Here is a 25,308-nt window from a genome sequence, read left to right as displayed (position 1 = left end):
AAACGTATAATGGATTCAAAGCTACAGCTGAAATGCAGTAAAGGGAGACTAGTGGGGCTGAGGGGACCTTCTCTATCTTTTACTCCTGTTGGTTTCCCCACTAATATTATCCCTAAGCATTTTCCTCTTCCAGTGAAGAAAAAGACAAACACACCCAGTATTTGAACCCACAGGTGAAAAAGCAGCTGAGGAAGCAATTTTCAGCAGAATTAGGTGAGGTGAGGTGAAGCCATTTGCTTCAGGCAGCAGATCTTCCCCTGCCCTGACACCAAAACAACCTCATTGCCCTCACCACTGCACCCTCAATGTTGCACCCTTTCTGCTGCTGTTGCATTACAGTATTGCGCAGCACAGGAGTAGCTGCAGATGAGAGTATAGTTGCAATGACAGGGCTGGCAGTAGCGGGAGCACAACAGTGGGGGCAACGAGTGGTGGGGACCTGGATCTGTGGTGTGGATGGTCAGGGCCTTTTGCGCAGAGCACCAAAATATCTCTGGCTGGCCCTGCTGGAGCAGAAAAAATTAACTCATCCCCAAAAAGCCACATCTTCTACAGCAGACAACGATCTCCAGTTGCATTTTCTAAGTATGTGGGTCAAACTATGTGCAACTCAACACTATGTTTAAATCAACTTTGAGTGAGCTAGGCATGCCAGAAGTCCTAACCAAGATCTTAAGCACTATAGAGTACCAATGAAACAAGCAAGAGTAGCCTTTGCCAGCCTGGTGCCATCCAAATGCTTTGGACTATAATTCCCATTTGCTGTGCTGGTTGCGAGTGATGGGAGCCGTAGACCAATAAAATTGGATGGTACCAGGTTGAAATGCAGCTGAAAGGTTTTGGGTGCTCTTTTCAAGAAACACAGCCTAAATCCAAAATAAGTGAACTTCAGAAATATGGCCCAAGGGAATGTGGGAGCACTATGAATCTTTGGGGAGGGGGTCTTCCATAAATAGTATTTGGCAGCATCTATGAATTTGGTTTCCCCCAAATTCTTATTAGTCCAAGAAGAACAAAAGTCCTGAAGTAATATAGCCTGATGTAATTCCTTTTCTTTCAGTGGGTATACTCTAATATAAATGGTTTGAAGATCATGAAATCAACTACCGTACACATTACATTCATTTTTTTAAAAAACAGAAAGAGAATAATTAATGATGTGATCATCAATACTCCCTGGAAGTTAGAGAAATAAAAGATGCAATTATGAACCGGGACAGTGCAGGAAAGCAAAATGATCTTCCCACATTTGTCTGTACACCGAGCATTCTGGGAAAGCGTTACACTCCAGATCTATTACTTCTTTCAGTTAATAAAACAGTACCAGAGGATTAAGGTGTCACAGGAAGAAGGGATGATGCAAACTTATGATCTGAGACTACAACTTGCAAAGATTTACTCAAATGTGCACTGTAATGCACCACTGCTCCATAAGACTGCTGTGAAAATTGCTCTCGGTATACAAAATAAAATTAAGTTCCAACGTATGTTTTGTAGGCTTAATAAATGTTTGACCACACAGGCACCAGAGCAGGATGCTGCTGCTTGTGGGAATGCGAACAACTACAAACAGAGTGTTAACAACAACAAAACCACTCTCTCACTTATAGCAGATACTAAATCAGAGTACTGAATGTTAGCAGATATTTCAGAAGGTTGCTGGAACTTACAGTTCATTAAGCCCTATTTGGTTAAAACATAAAGTGCTTGAAATGGTAATCTAAGCTATAGTTTTAGATGTATTCAAAAATAAATTAAATGGACAAACCAGCATTAAAACGTGGAGGCTCATAACGCATTGCACAGGAATGCAGCTTGGCCTCTTGGTTTTACATCCTTTCAAGCTCTGATTGAAAGGAGTTTCTAGATCTTGTGGATGTGGGGGAATGGGGTGAATCCAAAAATGTGACAACTCTTTGTTATCTAAAGACAGGGAATAACCAAGAATATTGTCAGATTTTGCCAAATGAAGGATTTTTAGGTATTTGAGTGGAAGTTGGTAGTCCCAAGGTTCTTGGTCCCACCAGCTCTCAGCTACTGATTTCACCCTTGCCGTGCAATATAACAACAGCAGCCTAAAGAGATGGCCACCAATTTGGATTGGAGGTACAGTGGAACCTCGGGTTAAGAACTTAATTCGTTCTGGAGGTCCGTTCTTAACCTGAAACTGTTCTTAACCTGAGATACCACTTTAGCTAATAGGGCCTCCCACTGCCACCGCGCCGCCAGAGCACACTTTCTGTTCTCATCCTGAAGCAAAGTTCTTAACCTGAAGCACTATTTCTGGGTTAGCTGAGTCTGTAACCTGAAACGTCTGCAACCTGAAGTGTCTGTAACCCGAGGTACCACTGTACTGGACGAAGGAGGGGGCTATCAATGGCTTCTGGCCATGATGGCTATGCTCTACCTCCACAGTTGGAGGCAGCAATGCTTCCCAAAACCAGTTGCTGGACGACATGGGAGGGGAGAGTACTCATGTGTTCATGTTTCACTCGCTGGTTTCCCACAGGCATCTGGGTGGCCACTGTGAGAACAGGAAGCTGGACTAGATGGGCCACTGGCGTGATCCAGTAGGCTATTCTTGTGTTCTTATAAGATAACAGTTTAGGCATATCATGAACCCATCATTAAAGTGTAAGAGTAGAAAGAAGCTGCATCTTAGAAAGGGTGCAAAAGTACTGCCCTATAGCATGTTCCTAAGCATCTTTGCTCAAAAGTAAAGCCCTCTTAGTTCCAAGGGACTTACTCCTTGTAAGTCTGTTTAGAGCTGCAACGGCTCTAGTCTGCAAAGATATAAAACAAGTTATGGATAAACGAGGCTGGCACCTTGGTTCTACAACACATTTACTTGCAAGCGAATCCCATTGATTTCTCTGAAATTTACTTTGAAATAAGTACATTTAGGATTGCAGCCAAAGACTCTTGGATAAAAATAGCAAGGAGGCTGCACTCATACCAGTGCAAAAATAAAGAGTTCTACCAGTGATGTGCCAAAACAGAAGTGTATGGTTAAATATTACATATTCAGCACACAATAAAAAATTAATGAGCACAGGGGTATATACAAATGTTTTCTGCATTAGAATTTGGAGTAAGCTAATTTTATTTTACTGTATTGATCTGAAGAGGCAGGAAGCAATAGAGTCATAAAATAAAATGCCAATAATTATATCTAGAATAATTCTACATGTTTTCCTTAAAGGGATGTTACCAGTTTGAAAACACTGACATGGAGTATTACTCCACATCTGCCTGAACCACTTGGGTGTCACCAGTTCAAGTACCTCTAAGATCTACACCAAATAACAACTTTTAACTGCAGCAGGGGATCCAGATAGTACTACTGACCAAGTGCACAACCAGAATGTTGTATTTATAGCCCCCACTTTGGACTCCACAACTCAATTTGTGCTTCATGAGGTACAAGGTATCCTGCAGCGCCTCTTCTTATCCAACACGTTAAAGCTGTTGCAGTAGGAAAATACAGATTATTCCAGAGCATAGAAGGTCAAAGGACTAAAACGTCAATTCCTATAAACACAGTAATCCCACAACGTCTCCCTTTATGGAAATGTTGATTTAACAAAGCAAGGGATCCAGGCAACACGAAGGCAGATTAAATCAAATGTGTATGGTAATGACAATTTGAAGAAGTTTAACACACACAAAGGATCTGATGTTGCAAAGATTTTGGCACATGTTTATCTTTCCGCTCCTATGCAATCTCACTGAAATATTACAGGAAGAAAGTCAAAGTCAAAAGTATGCAGAAGCTAGAACTGAAAGATACAAACTTCACTGCTTTTGAGTCACTCAAGGCAAGTCTTTACCTTATCATGGACTATTTACTACCAAATCTGTGCAGTGCCTTAGCAGCAAGAGTAGAAAAAATAACATATTGCCAGAAATGTGAACATAAAAGCAAAAGCAACAGGAAAAAAATCAGAAGTAATGGGGGCGGGACAGAGACATTTTCTCCTGATATAGGATGCAATCCTACCTAGGAGTAAGCAGCACCGAATTCAATGTGGCTTGCTTCTGAGTATGTATGTCCAGTATTGCACTGTTTCATATTTAGATGGGCTCAGAATATCTCTTCACTTTGTCCATTATTTTAAAAGGATTTAAATTCCTCTCAACACTGAAAAGTCAATGACAAATGAAAATGAATGCTTAAAGCAAGAACCTAAGTATTTATTTATTTTTAGGATACATATTCCACTCCTCTGTGTCCAGGGCAGCTGTCTACCAGCTCCATCTGGTATGCAGGCTGAGACCCTACCTGCCCACCGACTGTCTAGTCAGAGTGGTGCATGCTCCTGCTATCTCCCGCTTAGACTACTGCAATGCACTCTATGTGGTAACTCAGAAACTACAACTAATCCAGAATGCGGCAGCTAGATTGGTGACTGGGAATGGCCACCAAGACCACATAACACTGGTCCTAAGAGACCTACATTGGCTCTCAGTACGTTTCCGAGCACAACTCAAAGCATTGGTGCTGACCTTTAAAGTCCTAAACAACCTCGGCCCAGTATACGTGAAGGACAGTCTCCATCCCCATTTCCCTCACTGCAAGAAATGAGGTTACAGGGAACCAAGCAGAGCGCCTTCTCGGTAGTGTCACCTGCCCTGCGGAATGCCCTCCCATCGGATGTCTAGGAAATAAACAACTATCGCCCTCCCATCAGATATCAAGGAAATAAACAACTTTCTGACTTTTAGAAGACACCTGAAGGCAGCCCTATATCGAGAAATAGTTAATGTCTGACATTTTACCATTTTTTCTATATGCTGTAAGCCACCCAGAATGGGTGGGGTATAAATAATAAAATATATTAAAGAAATAGCAGTGTTCAAGAGTTCCCAGAACAAACACATAGCACACACACCCATGTCTTCAAAGCCCCATGTACACATTTGAGAATTCTAGCACAAAATTCCTTTCAATATGTACACACACACACACACTTTAATACCTATATTTTATCTTTGTTTCTAATTACAGTTTTATGTATATCCTTTTTAGTTGATTTATAGGTATTAGTTGTGTTTTATCTATAATTTTATTTGAACACTGCTTGGCGAGCCTTTTTAATCAAGTTGTATTGGGTAGTTCCATAGAAATGTCAACCTATAGACTCAATTTTCATTTTCATGTGTAGTTAACATGCTCTATATAATTTCAAAGATAATTTTCCCACGTTTCATTAATTGGCAACTGTTTTTCAAAATGGCATTTTGCAAGTGAGTAAAACAACCACATGCAAGAAGTGTCACATACAAGATGACCCAGAATTTCTCTGATTTTTTTCCTAAAGTGCAGTTAAAGACCTCTCCAAGAAAACTGAGAACAAGCTAATGAGCCTTTAGTGTACTATAGTTTTGCTGACAATAAATTTTACAGAATCATAGAATTGTGGAGTTGGATGAAACCACAAGGGTCATCTAGTCCAGTGTTTCCCAACCTTGGGCCTCCAGCTGTTTTTGAACTACAATTCCCATCATCCCTGACCACTGGTCTTGCTAGCTAGGGATGATGGGAGTTGTAGTCCAAAAACAGCTGGAGGCCCAAGGTTGGGAAACACTGATCTAGTCCATTCCCTTGCAATGCAGGAATATGCATGTGGCCCGTATGGGGATCAAACCCATTACGCTATCTAACCAACTGAACTAATGGATGATGTTAGGAGCAAAATCAGATTCAGACAGTAAAACCTATGCTGCTTGAGTGTGTTACATTTGTTACAAATGCACATGCCTTTCCCCCCTCAACAAAATCCAAGTAAAGTTATTGAGATTGCAAGAATGTTGCATTAGTTACATATTTCAATACACAATAAAAAGGAAGTACCGTATTTAAACTACCACTTGATAATTTTTGTAGGAAAGATCAAGGCAGCTAACAAACTGTTAATGGTAATTGATGCTCAATACTATTAGCTGAAACACAAAATATTATGTAAAGAAGCTTATAAATGTTACATTGGTCACCACAGAATGGTCAGCTTGCTTGTACTATCACATTTTCATGGGGGGAATATATAAATCTAAAGCAGATATGAGAGATCACCAGCAGCTCTGAGGTATTTAACATAAATTGTGTTTAATAGCACAGTAGACAACTCTTCTCTACTGACTGAAAGTAAAACATATCATGAGAAAACAATAGTCTTTGGCACAGAACTAAGAAACTGTATTTCTCAGAAAGGAAGAACATGATGTTCCCATTTTCAGATTGCCACAATGATGAGCACCAGTGGTGATGCCCACACTGAACCACACCAGCTATGTTCCCTCATATATAGTTCTATAAACGAGCTCTCAAGAAAACATTTACCACTTTCCAATTTACAAAAGCAAATTACTACAGTGGAACCTCGACTTACATACGGCTCTACTTACATACGATTCCAGTTACGACCTTCAGTAGGTACTTTGACTTATGAACTTTCCGCTAGATACGAACAGAGGCCTTGCCAGCAGCCCGGAGCTCGCCCGGCAGGCTGCAGAGCAGCGCTGAGGCCTCTGCTGCTGGAGAGAAAGCCCCCATCCCACCCTCGAAGCTGTGGAAGAGGTGCCGCCTGCAAGAGGCACAGAGGGGCGCACTGCAGCCCCAAACCCACCAAGGAACTAACCTGAGGAAGTCTAAAGAAGAACCTGGCCTGGCAAGAAAAAAAAGTGACCCTGCCTGGCCGAAGCGAATCAGCTCTTTACTGACCCTTTGCCCCACCCCCAGCTTGTAGCCAGGTAAGCCCACCTCAGTGCATGTGAGAGAGAAAAATGTTAATTTTTTTCATCTACAATACTGTCTTATTTATCTTATAGTACAGTACATTGATTATTGCCTTCGTTTTATGGCTCTATGGTCTCGTTAAGACAGTAAAATCCGTGTTAAATTGCTGTTTTAGGGGGTGTTTTTCATCATCTAGAACGGCTCAATTCACTTTTCTTACTTTCTATGGAAAAGTGTACTTGTGTACGTTTCTAGTAATGACCTGACCTCCGGAACGGATTATGGTTGTAAGTAGAGGTTCCACTGTACGTAAATACTTTGGAGCAACAATGCCAACAGAAATGTCAAACGCAACAACTTTACTGCTCTTCAAAGGCATGAGCAGGCATTTAAAAGCAAAGAAAGCTAGCTTATCACTCCGATGAACTCCAAATATGTTGTGTGTGCAATTCTCCTTGAAAGAAACTGTTTACAAGCACTCTTGAATACTGTATTTTTAAAAGTATAATAGTAGCATCCTGACAAATAGATGAGTCACCAGAAAAAGTCGCTAAATATCCCCTAAGGGGTACCAGGGGGAATATTGCTTATTTGCCATAAGATGTAAAATGTTCTCTAGTGGTTAAGACTTGGACCATGGAGCCAAGAATATGCCATCTACTCATTCTACTGCAAGCCCGAACTGCTGAGTACCCCTACTTCTGTTGCATAATATGGATGCAAGCTATTTTACCTCTCCTCCAAGAGACCTTGCAAACAGTACCCTGTGTTACAAAGATTTGAACATTTGTACTCTATACCACTAAAGGGACTGGGGCACAATGTAATCACCTTTTCTGCCAATCAGTGAGGAAAAGCCAATGCAAGGGAGATGGAATACTCTATACCTCAGACAATGCATAGTATGTTTTGGCTGGTCATCATGTATCAGCCAATACATAAAGTAAATTAAAGGCTGTCATTCCTACATTGCGGCTTTCAATGTAGACATAGCTGATCACCCAACAAGTCTAGTCAATTGCAACTCAACACTATCCCAGATTAAAGTCACAATGTTGAACAAGTTCTCACATATGGATCATACCGCATCAAATCACCTGGTGTCATGTGCTCTCACGACTCAGATTTTCTTCAAAAAAAAGTTTATGTGTAGATACCTATGAGATAACCTCAAATTATTTTTTTGGTCCAAAATTTGGCACAGGAGAATTTTTTTTTAAAAAAAAAATGATTTTCACGCGATTTAGGCTAATGCAATCTCTGCGTCAGGGACGCGGGTGGCGCTGTGGGTAAAAGCCTCAGCGCCTAGGGCTTGCTGATCGAAAGGTCGGCGGTTCGAATCCCCGCAGCGGGGTGCGCTCCCGTTGTTCGGTCCCAGCGCCTGCCAACCTAGCAGTTCGAAAGCACCCCCGGGTGCAAGTAGATAAATAGGGACCGCTTACTAGCGGGAAGGTAAACGGCATTTCCGTGTGCGGCTCTGGCTCGCCAGAGCAGCGATGTCACGCTGGCCACGTGACCCGGAAGTGTCTCCGGACAGCGCTCTTGAGTGAGATGGGCGCACAACCCTAGAGTCTGTCAAGACTAGCCCTTACGGGCAGGGGTACCTTTACCTTTACCTTAATCTCTGCGTCAGTTTAGAAAAAACCTCCTGTTTCGCTTATTTTTCAACCGATTGGGTTTGTTTTGATATCAAAACAAAGCTAATTGTGGTCCCTTTCAAAATAAGGTATAAAAATGGTATTAAGTGCCACAGAAAAGGGTCATCGACCATTCAAAGTCAATTTTTGTCATTTTATTCCCAGTAGGTTCGATAAGCCATAGCGCGCAAACCACAACTAACAAGTTTCATGTTTTTTTTGTAGAATGGGAGACGGTGTAAGGGCTGGGAACAACCTTGGTGGGATATTCACAGCAGAAAGAACCACAGGTGGACAGAGAAAATAAAGATCACTGGGAGACCTCTCAGAAACATTTCAAGTGGACTGTACTGTATATCTTTTAAAAGCATATGTCACTGCTATGTATATCAAGCATATACATACTATGAGTAAATAAATAAAGTTTGTTTCAAAAATAAGTTTATTACAAAAAAAGCTGATATGGTATTTGAACGGAGATTTTTTTTTATGTCTGCTTCCCACATCCACCCCTCTGGAAGAGGCAAAGGAGATTTTTTTTTTTTTTAAGTCCATACATTACCTACTCAGTACATACATTTGTTAAAAGCTAGATGGTGTCATACTCTCCAAGCAATTGTGTCCATTTGTCCAAACTGTCATTGCTTAAGAGAGAACAGATCTAGATAGTCTCTACAGATGCATCAGAAGCCTAGATCTGGCATGCTGATTCTGCCGTCACTCTGAATGCATTGGTTTATAATTAGAAAATCTTGGACAAAAAAAACTGAGAACATGTAATTATTTTTGCTACTGATATAGGCATTGAGAGAGTGGCTTACACAGACAAAAGGAAGTATAAATCTGTTTTGCTGCACTGTGATGAATAACTGTTGAAAAGGCTTTGATACAAGTGAAGAGGGAAATGCTGCTTCCTTTTAAAATAGATGGTACAAATACCAACCAATGGACAATGCAATCCTGAAATCAATGCCAAGTCCCATCTATTTGAGTAAGACCTGCAGCACTTCGAGGCTCTGGTACACTATGTAAGCCTTCCAATGTCAAGATGAAAACTGTTCTGATTTTCACCATATTTAACAGTGTTTCCCTTCTGTCATTCAGCCTTTGCTGTTCTCTAGTTCAGAAATAGATCCATGACAGTCTACAGCTCTTGTCAGGAAGCTTTGGGTAACTTCCCTTCCTACAAGAAACAAGAAAATTCTGTTCCATGGTGTACTGGGAGCAGTACAGTACTTTCCTCCCTGCTGTTGCTCCTTCTGTACAATATACTTTTAGTACAACAGTTCAGTACACAGTTGTTGTCCATTTACTGCCCTGTGTCCAGCAGTCTTCTGTAAAGGATGCCCTTCTGGGCACATTGAATTTCCCACCAGCGAATGAACTGTGCTTCGTACCTAGAGAAACTGTTGCATGTTCCGCTGCTCAAATAGCTAATTCACTGGTACAGTAGTTGCCCTGTGCAATGCCTTCAAACAAGTTATTACTGATGGTCACCAAACTTGGATGGCCTTAAATTATGAATTTTAGATAAATTCATAAGGAAATGGCTACCAGTCATGATGATTACCCTTGAGGTTGGTTAAGAGGCTGCAACTAGTGCAGAATGTGGTGGCTAGGCTGCTGCTGGCAGCAAACTACCGTACCTTCACTATATAGCACCTTGTTTGCACGATTTGCACTGGCTGCCAATACATCCCTGGGCTAAGTTTAAGGTTTTGGTACTAACATATAAAGTTCAGGGCTAGGTTACTTGAAATACCACCTTATCCCTTATATATCCAGTAGATAACTGCATTCTGAACCAGGGCTTTCAGGGTGGCTGCCCCTTTGGTGGAACAGCATTCCTGTTTAGATACAACACATGTCCACTGTCTGTTCTTTTCAGTAAACCATTGAAGAATTTTTTTGTTTCAACAAGCTCTTCTAACGGGATGAAAAGATCTCTTTGCCTTGGGTTGAAAAAGAATACAAAATGAACACCTATTTTTTGTTGGTTGGGGTAGTGTTTTAAAACCATGATCAGCTGTTTTATGTTATATCTATAAAGCACCTTTAGACACATGCAAAAGGTGATTCATAAATTCATAAATAATTATAATTATATTTATTATATTTATCAGCTCAAGTATCAGAGGCAGTATGCCTGTGAATACAAGCTGCTGCGGATCATGAGTGGGAGATGAATGTTGCCTTCATGCCTATGGAAACCCCTCACTTGGTTTTGAGAAGAGGATGCTGGACTGGATCTTATGCTGGACTTATCCCACAGGGTCTGGGATGAGTGACACATCTTTCCTCCCTTACAAGTAATTCTTGGATTTGAAGAACAATGTGTACTGAAGGTAGCTGTGCATATTCTGTGCAACCCCAGTGTAAACTCCACTTCCAGTGCTGATCTGTAAAAAGTCTGTAAAAACACATCCTTTCCACTGGCCTCACTGCTCCATCATTTCAGGATTATTAATTTTTATGCCATTATGGGAAAATGTCCTTCTATAGTACAAAGCCAAATTAGAGTGCTCCCTAGCCCATTTACCAAAAAAAGTGAAAACAAGAAAATGGCCATCCCCTTCACACCACCACCCATTATGTGGGAACCAGATAAAAAAATTCAGGTCCTAGACTGGCGTTTATGAGGATGTCATACTAATCATGCATGGTAGTTTGAGCACAATTCTTCTGTTTCTACAGAAAGGCCTACCTTTCACTGGTCTACAGAGGGAGAAATCCTGTGACGACAGAAGAGTTGTTTCTAATGCTTGGAAAATTAGGAAAGAGCATGCAGTACTGCAGACAACCAACCACGCATTTCCTAAGAGTCAGGGGTAGCCAACATGGTGCACTTCAACTGGTGTTGGGACTACAACTCTAATCATAAATGACCACTTGGCTATGCTAACTGGAGTTGAAAGACAGCAGCAGTCCAACAAATGAAGGGTGTCTCTGGAGCTACCCTTGGCTCTTCTTAAACCATTTTTCAATGGACTCAACGGATGCTGAAGAGTCATAGGCCAACCAGCCAAATAAATAAGTCTATGAAAGTTACTAGCCTCCTTACAGACTGAACATAATTGAAAACTGAAATCTCACTTTATTCACTAGGGCTAATCTGTGGAATGAGGAGGGGCACTACCAACCCTAACACTGCCAGCCACATCACAAACATAGTTGGGCACCAGGAAGGAAGTGAAAAAATGGGAGTGAAGCTGCCAATCCTATTCTGACAGTGGCCTTTCATGTCTCATCACCTATGGCTCCCAGGCAAGTGCTTAAATACAAGGCTGTCGTGGACCAACTCACTTATCATTCTGTCCAATTTCAGAACAAGCCTTGGGCTGACAAATACATGCAGCACTTGCAAGGAGTGAACAGCTAAGGGTGCTCAAATACCAAGGGGGACAAAATGGGGTGAAATGGGTGGAAATGAAGCATTATACACACTGCATGCCAAGACTAGGGGCTGTGTACACACTATATACATTTGAAGAACAATTAAAACACATTCATTCCCACAAATAATTCTGGACAATGTAGTTTACTGCAAGAAGGATTACAATCCCGGTAATGCTTAACCAACTACAGTGCCCAAAATTATTTGAGGGAAATAATGTGTTTAGAATATGTTTTAAATGTATAGTGCGTGCACAGCCGGATGCGGGTGGCGCTGTGGGTAAAAGCCTCAGCGCCTAGGGCTTGCCGATCGAAAGGTCGGCGGTTTGAATCCCTGTGGCGGGGTGCGCTCCCGTTGTTCGGTCCCAGCGCCTGCCAACCTAGCAGTTCGAAAGCACCCCCGGGTGCAAGTAGATAAATAGGTACCGCTTACTAGCAGGAAGGTAAATGGCATTCCGTGTGCGGCTCTGGCTCGCCAGATGCAGCTTGTCACGCTGGCCACGTGACCCGGAAGTGTCTCCGGACAGCGCTGGCTCTCGGCCTTTAGAGTGAGATGAGCGCACAACCCCGGAGTCTGTCAAGACTGGCCCGTACGGGCAGGGGTACCTTTATCTTTACCTTAATGTGTTTAGAATATGTTTTAAATGTATAATGCGTGCACAGCCAGGAAAGCTGAGCAGAGGTTCAACATTAGGCACGCTTTTTCCAAGGCTGTAAAACCAAGCACAACTGTTTAAGGAAATCCCAAAACTGATAACAAGCACAAGGGAGTGCTGCAGACCCGAATTAAGGGACCATTGGCAAAGGCGCAAAACTGATTGCAGTGCAGCTGGTGGAGTTCTGCATCTGGATCATAGCAGCAGGGGCCTCAGTCCTTCACTCTCAAGCTTCAGCAGCACAACAGTCCCCTGCCAACGCACCACATGCTGTGGTAACCAAATCACATAATCCAAGAAGAAGAGGAGAAACCAGAGTAACAAATACCTTGCTTACTAAAATACCCACAATGTGACTTGAAAAACTACACCACAGTAAGATGCGTCTCTTCCTTTTAAATCACTAAAATTATCAAGGAGTGGTAAAAGTTCAGCACTTCACACATAACTATGAGCATGGTGACTCTTACTTAATAGTTGCATGTAGTCAAACCAGCACAATAGCAAAACTGATCCCTGCATTCCTGTAAAGTTCTAAAAACTTAAGAAAAACAAACAATTCTTAACTCCCATCAGTAAGCAGTTGGCATGAGATAGTGTTGAAATGAAGGTAACTCTGTGACTCCCAGATCTTCCCTGCATTTGTAAACTGCACAACAGTAATTATCACACTCTGATCCTAAGCATGATCACCTGCAAGAAACTCCCATTCGATTCATTTAGTTGCCTCCAAGTATGTTTAGAGTTCAATCCATGCACAGTTCAACTCTATAGAAACGATACTTCCTATCCAAAGTGAAACGCATTGTTTTGTCACACACAAATGTTAACATTGCTAAAACAAATCTGTTAGCACATCTTAGTAAGGTATTCATGATTCACATTCTGACCCCAATGACTTCAACTGTGTTAAAAATTTTTTAGAACAAATGGTCAGAGACACTGAATCTTTTCTACCTCATCAGAGTACAAGAATTGCTACCCATAATTAACAGACCAAAACTTATTTTTGTAAGTTTTAAGACACTAGGATTGGAACATCCAAGTACTTACGGTTGAAACAGATTACACAGAAATAGTTACTCTACTATTGTATAAAAACTGTTTCTGAATGTGTATTTCAAAGACTACTTTGTTGTATTAAAACAGAAACAATTAGCATAAAAGCAGTAAATAATCTGGATAAACTATCAAATCAGAGCAAATGCAGGTATCCTGGGCTACAGTCTTATTTGGGAATAACCCCAAGGGAACTTAAATTCTGTAGCATGTTGGTTTGGGCTGCCTGAGAGGGCTTTATACACTTTTCAGTGCTCCTGTCCTTCTGAACAAGAAAGTTCTCCTAAAACAAACTTCCCCGCATGCTTTCAGAAGAACCAGTGTTCAAGTCAATACCTTGAAAATTAAAGGAACTTCACCACAGTGAAGTCCAGCATTAAGAAGGTAGCATTAAAAATGAAGTATCTGTAGTGTGACTAAGGCTGTGGGGAGCATTGCATGGTTTTTAAAGATTACTGCATTGTTCTATACAACTGGGAAAGTAGACCTCTGGATTATAACCCCCCTTTTTTAAAAAAGAGGCACAGTAAAACTACGCTTTAATATTAAATACTGTTATTTTGACTGTGTGTGTTTCACAAAGAACACTATTTTGTACATAAACAACCAGCCCGACACGCTTCTTAAAACGAAACAGAAAACACACCCTATCCACGCCGGGTGGAAATAAGCTCTCAGCCAACCTTTATACCTCTGCATTACAAAAAGAGAGGAAGAGAAACATTACAGGAGAAAGTAACGGCTTTCCCAGCTCCTTATAATAAAACCACTTCTACAGCTACAGTCCCTTGAAAGGTCGCTGGATCAGAGCGGACTTTCTCTCTCTCTCTCTCTCTCTCTCTCTCTCTCTCTCTCTCTCTCTCTCTCTCTCTCTCTCTCACACACACACACACACACACACACACACACACACAAAAACCCCTTTTAAAATCCGTATACATTACTCTCCCTTTCAACGCTCTGCAGAGGAGAAAGAAGCAGGGCAAGGGGAGCGGTTCTGATTATGCTGCAAAAGCATCGAGGCGCTTAAGGCGGCACTGCTAAGGAGGACGAAACCCTCCTCGCACACTTACTCCTCACTCTCCGGGACTTTACAGCAACTTGCTTGGTTCAGCAAAATAAAAAAGCCGCCTTCCCCGAGAAGCGCCCGGCTCCTGGGCTGGGGCTCCTGACGCCGCCGCTCCGCCCGACCCCCGCAGCACCAAAGTTGCGAGTTCGAATCCGGCGCAGGCAAAGGAGGAAGGCGCTTGCATGCTTTTCTCTTCCCCCCCCCGCCCGCCCCGTCTAGGTACCCCCGCTTACCTCTCAGAGACAGCAGCGCCGCCAAAGGGGCCACCCAAAGCCCCCAGCCCGACGAGCCCTTGCAAGTCATGCCGGGCGCGGGGAGAGCAGCTGGCGAGGGCACCTCGGTCAGCGGCCGACGGCGCTTCCTCGGCTGGCAGGCAGCTCGCCTAGCGGGCGCCCCCCGAGGGGCTCCAGGTGCCTCGCCGCTCCGCAGCCCGGCCAAGCGGAGCTCCGAGCCGGGGCGGCTCCCGCTGCAGCAGCGAGCCGCTCCGGCTCCTCCCGCTGCAGCAGCTGCCGCCGCCGCCGCCGCTGTCCCGGGACCGCCCGCCCGCCCGCTCTCGCACCACCGCCTGCTCCCCGGGAGGCTCTGGCGCTCCGGAGCCCCGGCAGCCCGGGGACGCAGCCAGGCTCGCAGCCGGCCCGAGAGCGCAGCCTGGCGGCCCCGCCGAGCTCCTGCGGCGCCGGAGGACGACGACGAGGAGGCGGCGGTGGTGGAGGAGGAGGAGAAACGGCAGCGGCGGCGGCAGCTTGCCTTTGGCCGCGCCACACGCACTCGCCGCCGCCCCCGCCAGCCTGGCTCGGGCTGCCCCGGGTGGGGCGGTGGGGAGGAGGAGGAGGGGGAGCGCCCGGCCCGCTCGGCCTCAGGCGCCTGAGGGGGAACCGGCGAGCGACGCTCGTTTTCGCGCGCGCCAAAAAAAAAAGGGCGGGCTTCTGGATCCGCGCGCGGGCCGGAAAGTTTGGGCCCATCAACGTTCCTGGGGAGACTTACCAGCGGCTCAGGAAACGGGCTGAGGTGGGTTGGCGAAGGGGGGGGAGGCGGACGCGCCACCTACAATGGAAGAGGGCGGTGTGGTTTTTTCTTTTGACTCGCCTCCCTCTCCAGGGAACGGCCTCACACGTGCGAGGGAAAACTGCTGAAGTTGGGGAACGAGGCTGCTTCGGCCGACGGGGTGTTTTAGAGGGAAAGGAAAGGTGGTCGGAACTGCGCCCCCAACACACACACACACGGGACCCTCGGCGACGGCGGAGCGCCGCTCGGGGATCACGTGCAGCGGTTGCCCGGAGTTGCACCTGCATTCTCCTCCCGGTGACATTGCAAAAAAAAGAGCCCGCCGGGGCATTGCTACGGCGGGGGGGGGGGGGCAGTTGTGTGCGGAGCTCCTCTTGAGGGAGCTTTGGGGAAGGAGGGGGGCGAGTTCCGAGAGAGATCAAAGTATGCATTTAAAAATAATAACTTTTTAAAAAATCACCCAAATCGGCCATTCGCATCTCTGCAGAGCGTTGCCTGAGCTGCACGGAACCCGGGCAGAAGAAATGCATTCATTCTCACTTCAGAGACATACTTGCAGAAGGGCTTGGAGTCACTCGTGCTTCCACTACTCACAGTTCTGGGTAGTAGCCAAAGGCTCAGAATGGAGATTGCAAGGTTACAAGTCTGATTCCCGTATGGGACAGCTGCATATTTCTGCATTGCAGGGGGGTTGGACTAGAGTCACTGAGGGTTCCTTCAAACTCTACAATTCTATGGTTCTAGGTACTCTGGAGCTGAGTGCAAGCAAGACAGAAGTAAGGAAAGTTGGTGCTGGTGACAGTTTGGACATGTGATTTTGAAGGAGGATAGTTTCTCCCTGCCACTCAACCTCATAGCAGAGCACTCCTAAGCATAGGAAACTGTCCATATAGCTCAGTACTGACGGCACTGACTGGCAGCATCTGACTAGGGTTTCAGACAGGGAGTTTGTCCCAGCACAACCTGGAAATGCCAGGGATTAAACCTAAGACCTTCCCCTTTACTGAGCTGTAGCTCTTCCCCTGGAATTCCAGGTTCCAGCACAGGGCAGGCGCACTTTTCTCCCATGAGAAAGATGAAAAAATGCATGTTGTTTTATTTGTCCCACATGGGACACCTTGTGGTGATGTCCTCCACTCATCGCCTGGAGGCCACTATCAGGCTGCTCTTGAAGGCCCTTGGAAGCGTCAGCTTGGATCGTATTACATCATTGCTCCAGCTTCTGCATTGGCTTCCCGTATACATTTTGAGCACAATTCAAAGTGCAGATTTAGATTTATAAAGCTTTATGTGGCTGAGGCACAATATATCTTGACTCATCTCCCGTGTTCTTTCTCAGCCCTGAAGATGAATCCAGGGTGTCCTCAGTTGACAACCTCCAATGCATTGGGAGCAGGCAGCAATGGAATGAAGACATGTGCTCTTTCTAGGTGGCTACACCATAATCTTAGGAATGCATAAGTGTTGGTGCATCCTTGAGAAGCAATAGTCCATCTTATACATCACAAATCCTAATGCCTCTGGGCTAATGGTGATGTCAAAAACCCACCAGAATAAAACAGAAGCACTGATACTATCGCTGAAGGAAAGTTGTGCAGGAGAAAATCAGTGGAGCTGGAAACTGCTTTATAGTAGGCCTTTTGTTGTTGTGTATCTTCACAAAGATGTGCTGATTGCTATCAATAGCTGGCTTTCTTCATGACTTGGGGGCACCTCCAGGATTGTCAGGTTTTTTTGTGCTTGAGGGATTCAAATGCCTACCAGAAAAGTTAAGTTTGCACAATTTAAGTGCTCTGTTACCTAGTGCAACAATTCCACTTTTAAAAGGAAATTGACTTCACTGGATATCCACTTCACTGGATATCTGCTTCACTGGATATCCACAAGGGAGAAAAACTTTACCTACTTTCTCCAAACCATGTATAATTTTATACCCTTTTAAATGTTGCCTCTTATTCATCTTTTCCCTAAACTGAAAAGCCTTTCCACAATGCTGTGGCCACTTTTCCTCAAATGTGAGTTTCTCCATTCCCTCGATCATTCTGGTTGCCCTTTTCTGAACCTTTTCCAACTCTACAATATCCTTTTTGAGGTGAGGCAACCAGACGCAGTATTCCGGACGTGGTTTTCCCATAGTTTTGTATGGGAGCATTATGATATCGGCCATTTCCATTTCAGTTTCCTAATGATCCCTAGCATGGCATTTGCCTTCTTCACAGCTGCAGTACACCGAGTCGACATTTTCATGGAGCTATCTACTACCACCCCATGGGATTGTTCACCACCAGTTCACTGCTCATGAGCATATATGTGAAATGAAGATGATTATTTTTTTTGCCCCAGTTTGCGTCACTTTACACTTGTCTAAACTGAATTGCATTTGTCATTTTACCGCCCGTTCACTCACGTTTGGATAGGTCCTTTTGCAGCTCTTCACAATCTCTCTTAGCTTTACCAACCCCAAACAGTTTAGTGTCATCAGCAAACTTGGCCGCCTCACCTCCCTTAACTCTAAAATTGCTTATGAACAAGTTAAAAAGTGCAGGTCCCAATCCCTGAGGGACTCGACTTTGAACATTCATAGAATGATAGAATTGTAAAGTTGGAAGGGACCTGAAAGGTCATCTAATTCAACCACATGCCATGCAATGCAGTCCATCTGGATAAGTGTCCATTGATTCAAATTGGTAGTTTCACATTTGAGTTCTTTGAGAACTCTCAGGTAGATGCGATCTGGATTCAGTGATTTATCCTCACAGGAAAAAAAAGTAAGTGAGGGGAAGAGTAGGCAGGGGGGAGAGGTGTTGGTGACAGTGAAGCAACCCTCACTTGTATTTAAGATAAAAATGGAGGGAAGGCAGAACAGAAAAGGGGGGGACACCAGGCTGGGGCGGGGGATGAATTCACCTGGTCCAGGGCCTCCTCAAACATGACGACAACTCTGCCTCAGAGTCTGATTCCTCTGCAACTCTCCACATCCTGGCTTCTAGCTTTCTGCCCTATTGAATTGGTCTAAAATCTTTTTTGCTTGCCAGCTTTCCTTCTTCTATGCACTATTTGGACTCCCTCTTCCAAATCTCTTAAGCTAACCAACCGCTGGGAGAGATCATCAGGGGGTTTGGGCTGGGTGTCCATCAATATGCGGATGATACCCAGCTCTACCTCTCTTTCAAATCAGAACCAGTGAAGGGGGTGAAGGTCCTGTCTGGAGGCGGTTGGAGGATGGATGGCAGCTAACAGATTGAGGTTGAATCCTGACAAGACAGAAGTACTGTTTTGGGGGGACAGGAGGCAGGCAGGTGTGAAGGACTCCCTGGTCCTGAATGGGGTAACTGTGTCCCTGAAGGAGCAAGTGCACAGCCTGGGAGTCATTTTGGACTCACAGCTGTCCATGGAGGCACAGGTCAATTCTGTGTCCACGACAGCTGTCTACCAGCTCCATCTGATATGTAGACTGAGACCCTACCTGCTCGCGGACTGTCTCGCCAGAGTGGTGCATGCTCTAGTTGTCTCCCGCTTAGACTACTACAATGTGCTCTACATGGGGCTACCTTTGAAGGTGACCCGGAAACTACAACTAATCCAGAACGCGGCAGCTAGACTTGTGACTGGGAGCGGCCTCCGAGACCACATAACACCCATCTTGAAAGACCTACATTGGCTCCCAGTACATTTCTGGGCACAATTCAAAGTGTTTGTGCTGAACTTTAAAGCCCTAAACGTCCTCGGTCCAGTATACCTGAAGGAGCGTCTCCACCCCTCATCGTTCTGCCTGGACACTGAGGTCCAGCACCGAGGGCCTTCTTGCGGTTCCCTCACTGTGAGAAACCAAGTTACAGGGAACCAGGCAGAGGGCCTTCTCGGTAGTGGCACCGCACTGTGGAACGCCCTCCCACCAGATGTCAAAGAGAACAACAACTACCAGACTTTTAGAAGACATCTGAAGGCAACCCTGTTTAGGGAAGCTTTTAATGTTTGACAGACTACAGTACTGTATTTTAATACTTTGTTGGAAGCCACCCAGAGTGGCTGGGGAAACCCAGCCAGATGGGTGGGTTATAAATAAGTTGTTGTTTTTGTTGTTGTTGTTATACCAAAATGGTAACAGAGTTCTCGACTAAAAAGAGCAGTGTATTAAGACTGGAGGACATAGATGATGCCTTCCTGGAACAGATGGCCAAGCATGCAAAAGGAAGGGAGATAGTAGTAATGGGGGACTTCAATTACACGGATATTTGTTGGATGTCAAACTCGGCCAAGAGCATAAGGTCAAACAAATTCCTCACTGGCCTTGCAGACAACTTCATTGTCCAGAAAGTGGGAGAAGCAACAAGAGGAACAGCCATTTTAGATCTGGTCCTAACCAATGTTGATGGCCTGGTTAGTGGGGTAGAAGTGGAAGGATCATTAGGCGCGAGTGATCATGCTCTTCTGAAGTTTACTATACAGTGGAAAGGAGCAGCCAAGCATACTAGGACTCAATTTCTTGACTTTAAGAAAGCCGACTTCATAAAACTTAGGGAAGTGCTGGGTGAGATCCCATGGACAGTAATACTAAAAGGAAAGGGAGTTCATGATGGCTGGGAGTTTGTTAAGAGGGAGATAGTAAAAGCACAACTTCAGACAATACCAGTGAGACGGAAACATGGAAGGTGCCTAAAGAAGCCAGGGTGGCTATCTAAAGAACTTTTAACTGAGTTAAGATTAAAAAAAGATGTGTACAAAAAATGGAAAAGGGGGGAAACCACCAAAGAGGAATTCAAACAAATAGCCAGCACATGTAGACACCAAGTCAGAAAAGCTAAAGCACAGAATGAACTCAGGCTTGCTAGAGAGGTTAAAAGCAACAAAAAAGGCTTTTATGGGTATGTCCGTAGCAAAAGGAAGAACAAAGAAACAGTGGGGTCACTCAGAGGAGAAGATGGTGAAATGCAAACAGGGGACACAGAAAGGGCTGAACTCCTCAATGCCTTCTTTGACTCAGTCTTCTCCGATAAAGAAAACAATGCCCGACCTGAAGAATTTGGAGCAAATGATTCAGCAGAGGAAACACAGCCCAGAATAACTAAGGAGATAGTACAAGAATACTTGGCTAGTTTAGATGTATTCAAGTCTCCAGGGCCAGATGAACTGCATCCAAGAGTATTAAAAGAACTGGCAGATGTGATCTCAGAACCACTGGCAGTCATCTTTGAGAATTCCTGGAGAACAGGCGAAGTCCCGGCAGCCTGGAGGAGGGCAAATGTTGTCCCTATTTTCAAAAAGGGGAAAAGAGAGGACCCAAATAATTATCGCCCAGTCAGTCTGACATCAATACCAGGGAAGATTCTGGAGCAGATCATTAAGCAAACAGTCTGTGAGCACCTAGAAAGGAATGCTGTGATCACCAATAGTCAGCATGGATTTCTGAAAAATAAGTCATGTCAGACTAACCTGATCTCGTTTTTTGACAGAATTACAAGCCTGGTAGATAAAGGGAACGCAGTGGATGTAGCCTACCTTGATTTCAGCAAGGCATTCGACAAGGTGCCCCATGATATTCTTGTAAAGAAGCTGGTAAAATGTGGTCTTGACTATGCTACCACTCAGTGGATTTGTAACTGGCTGGCTGACCGAACCCAAAGGGTGCTCATCAATGGTTCCTCTTCATCCTGGAGAAGAGTGACTAGTGGGGTGCCACAGGGTTCTGTCTTGGGCCCGGTCTTATTCAACATCTTTATCAACGACTTGGATGATGGACTCAAGGGCATCCTGATCAAATTTGCAGATGACACCAAACTGGGAGGGGTGGCTAACACCCCAGAGGACAGGATCACACTTCAAAACGACCTTGACAGATTAGAGAACTGGGCCAAAACAAACAAGAGGAACTTTAACAGGGAGAAATGTAAAGTATCGCACTTGGGCAAAAAAAATGAGAGGCACAAATACAAGATGGGGGACACCTGGCTTGAGAGCAGTACATGTGAAAAGGATCTAGGAGTCTTGGTTGACCACAAACTAGACATGAGCCAACAGTGTGACGCGGCAGCTAAAAAAGCCAATGCAATTCTGGGCTGCATCAATAGGAGTATAGCATCTAGATCAAGGGAAGTAATAGTGCCTCTGTATTCTGCTCTGGTCAGACCTCACCTGGAGTACTGTGTCCAGTTCTGGGCACCACAGTTCAAGAAGGACACTGACAAACTGGAACGTGTCCAGAGGAGGGCAACCAAAATGGTCAAAGGCCTGGAAACGATGCCTTATGAGGAACGGCTAAGGGAGCTGGGCATGTTTAGCCTGGAGAAGAGGAGGTTAAGGGCTGATATGATAGCCATGTTCAAATATATAAAAGGATGTCATATAGAGGAGGGAGAAAGGTTGTTTTCTGCTGCTCCAGAGAAGCGGACACGGAGCAATGGATCCAAACTACAAGAAAGAAGATTCCACCTAAACATTAGGAAGAACTTCCTGACAGTAAGAGCTGTTCGACAGTGGAATTTGCTGCCAAGGAGTGTGGTGGAGTCTCCTTCTTTGGAGGTCTTTAAGCAGAGGCTTGACAACCATATGTCAGGAGTGCTCTGATGGTGTTTCCTGCTTGGCAGGGGGTTGGACTCGATGGCCCTTGTGGTCTATTCCAACTCTATGATTCTATGATTCTAAGACTACCTAGCACAAATGCTTCCCCCATACTTTCTCCCAATTTAGTGATCATTATATGTAAATATCATAATACATAGAACATTGACAAATTGGTTGTGGGGGCGGAATTGCCAATTGATTGCTTTTATTTTAGCAGTCTGTAGGTAGATATTACAATGCATAGCAAGTTCAGGCAACATGAATTAAGTGCCCAGGAAACGTTATGCATCAAACGTTTCATTTCTCCAGAAGGACAAGATAGCTTCTGGGTCTGTGTAGATAAGAGCACCATGCATTTCAGCAGAATGCATGCAGCTTCATCATTCAAATACCACTTTGTCTCTATGCTCTTGGTCTGCAGGATAAAGCTCTTGCACTCAAATAGTTGGGTACTGGATGCACACTGCCAGAATTTATTTTATCAACTCTCCAGTATATAAGGTCAGTTTGGATGAAAAATAAGCTATGAGGACTTCTTCCATTTTGCTAGCCAGGTAATTTCATGGTGGGATTCTGCCTTACAGGTAAATCCTATGCATTTTGATTTGGAGCTTATTACAAGTGTGCATGATACTGCAACCTCAAAAGGGAAAACCATAGTCTTGAGGACTGTGTGTGTGTAGAAAACATAGGGGGTGATCGAACATAACTAGTCCCCAGTCCACTTCCAAATTTATTTCTGTGCCAATCTGTTAATTTCCATGTATCCTGAATATTACAATTTCTTACCATTTCTGTGCAATCTGTGTTTTTTATAACCACGCTTAATGCTTGGAGGCTTTCCTTGTAATTGCAGTTTAAGCTTTCCTCCTCTTATTTCAGTTTATTGCCCTACTTGCCTCCTACCTTCCGGATTGTGGTCTTTTGCAGCCCCTTACTCTCTAGTCATAGTTCTCTAAGCTTTCAACTCAGAAGGTCTGAGGCAACTGGGGATCTGATTCATCTTGCATATTGGTGGGTCTTTCCACTCTACCGCTTAATCTCAGAACTGCATATTTATCTCTTTCTGAACTGAATATATTCCAAGAGTTTTCTAAGAGGTGGATGTATGTTGACTGGATCACTATCTTAAGCCATCTTATTTTTTATTTGATTTTTTCTGAGCTAGTTCTCTCCACCTCTTGGTGTCTCTCTGCCAGTTTTGTTTATTCTTCTCTGCCCAGAGCCCTACACTTTTAGCAGCTGAATAGCAGCCATGTAATACAAAGTCTGCACATGTGCATTTTTATGTAGGAAAAAAGCTTCACTTTATGAATTTGTTGTTCAGGAAAGTTTTTTATGTTTGATGTCATATTGTGCTTTAATTTGTTGGAAGCCACCAAAAGTGGCTGGGGGAACCCAGTCAGATGGGTGGCATATAAATAATAAATTATTGTTATTTAGTATTTCCATTATGCTGCTGTTAAAGTCACATCTTTCTACTTGCACAATATCTAGTTGAACAATTCTGATCAAAATGGCTTCCCATTATTGTTCAGTATTCCGATTTTTAAAAAAATCAAAAATAATATAATAAAATGTAAAATTAAATAAATATAATAAAGAAATAAGTAAGTAGAAGGCGTATTAATTCCTGTCTCCCAACACAGTTCTCTGGGTAATGAGCAGATTATTTAAAACAAGGTTTAAAATACACATCTCTCTCTGTTGGTTAAAGCACAAACTTTATGCACACTTAATTGAATGTCGCTCATATTTCTTCTTTTTATTGTGTTTTTATGTACCATTGTATATATTGTTGGACACATTGTTATTTTCTATGAGTTTTCAACATACACACATTCTTTAAAATATAAATAAACAAAGGGATTGGTGTAGCTTTAAGTAAACATTTCAGGATAAGAGGAAAGGACTGTAGCTTTGCATAGAGAAAAGATCACATGTTGTATCTATCTGCAGGCCACAAAAGTAAAATGAATTTTCTTCTCTCTTGCCCACCTTCAGTAAATTATTGTGAATGACTTAACTATGCTCTATGTATTATTATGACAAAGTGAGTGAAGTATATGTGCTAGGTACTGTAAAATAAAATTTCTTGCATAGCAGGCAAAGACTGTGGATTATTAATTGTTACTATTGGTTGTTACTATTGTTACTATAGGCATCTAGTAAGTCAAATACTATTTATTTGACTTACTAGATGCCTGCCATAAAAGTCTCCAAGCGACTTACAAAAAGGCTACAAGCCCAAAGGGCAAACATTTCAGTAAAACCCTTTTCAGTCAAGCAATTTGAAAAACTCCACCCAGAAAAGCACAAAAATAACAAAAGAAAACAAAAGCAGCAAGATCATTTCACCATATCTGATGGGGGGGGTTCACCCCCTTTTTTTATTAGATTGTGCAAATCATTTTTCATCCCACTCTGCAGCCCTTTAAAGGCTCTGAGACTGTGTCCCAAATATCATTAATAAGGCAGTCCCTGAGCTTAGGTTTACAATCTTAGTTGCAATGACCAACTGGAACAGAGTGATATTCATAATTTAGAATGAATACCAAACATTGACCAAGGAAGCTTAGCATTGCGGGTGTCTTTTATGGCTCCTTTTTGTTAACAGAGTCACTGGGTTTGAAAAGCCCACCTTCATCATTTTGTAGCCCTGTCTCTTTTTCTGCTCCTTTGGATGTGGCAGCCATTTTGTGTAATGCTGTACCCCCATTGGAGCCATTTTGTGACCGTCACCTATAGCACTTTATCAAAATTCCAAATGTGCCCAGTGGCCCCAAAAGGCTGGCAGCCCCTGGTCTAACCTCTGCATTGGGTTTGTGGAGGGAAATCAGGATGAGTGCTCAATATAACAGATCCTCTAGCGAAGCCCTAAACCCAAGAGAAATGATGGTGAGTAACTCTGGCATAGTCTTCTTTCTGTGGGCCCAGTTTCCCTACAATGCCTGATGGTGATAGCTTCTTACTGAAATGGAGGATGTAAATCCTTGTATATAAAGAAAAGGAGATAGGTGATAAAACCCAAAGCAGAGACTTGGCAGCTGTAAATCTCTCTTTCATGTTTTTAATGAGAACGGGTGTGAGATAATGAAGCCTAGTGACTAATCGTGCTGGTGAGATTGTGCATCCATTCTATATTTAGCAAACACACAAGGTGAAAGATTCCATAATTATCACTTGCATTAG

At 43.7% G+C, this 25,308-nt stretch overlaps 1 protein-coding gene across 1 annotated transcript in view; it reads right to left on the bottom strand.

Moving 5' to 3' along the window:
• Positions 1 to 15,302, bottom strand: part of IGSF11 (immunoglobulin superfamily member 11) — a 174,231-nt gene extending 158,929 nt beyond the window's left edge. The window contains exon 1 of the mRNA XM_028726536.2: positions 14,784 to 15,302. Coding sequence (XP_028582369.2) covers positions 14,784 to 14,853 — 70 coding nt within the window. The 5' untranslated portion in view covers positions 14,854 to 15,302. The remainder of the gene's footprint in view (positions 1 to 14,783) is intronic.
• Positions 15,303 to 25,308: the final 10,006 nt, after the last annotated feature.

The sequence above is a fragment of the Podarcis muralis genome, chromosome 4 (assembly GCF_964188315.1).
Source record: "Podarcis muralis chromosome 4, rPodMur119.hap1.1, whole genome shotgun sequence".
NCBI classification, from domain to species: Eukaryota; Metazoa; Chordata; class Lepidosauria; order Squamata; family Lacertidae; genus Podarcis; species Podarcis muralis.
This window is presented reverse-complemented; position numbering and strand designations above follow the sequence as displayed.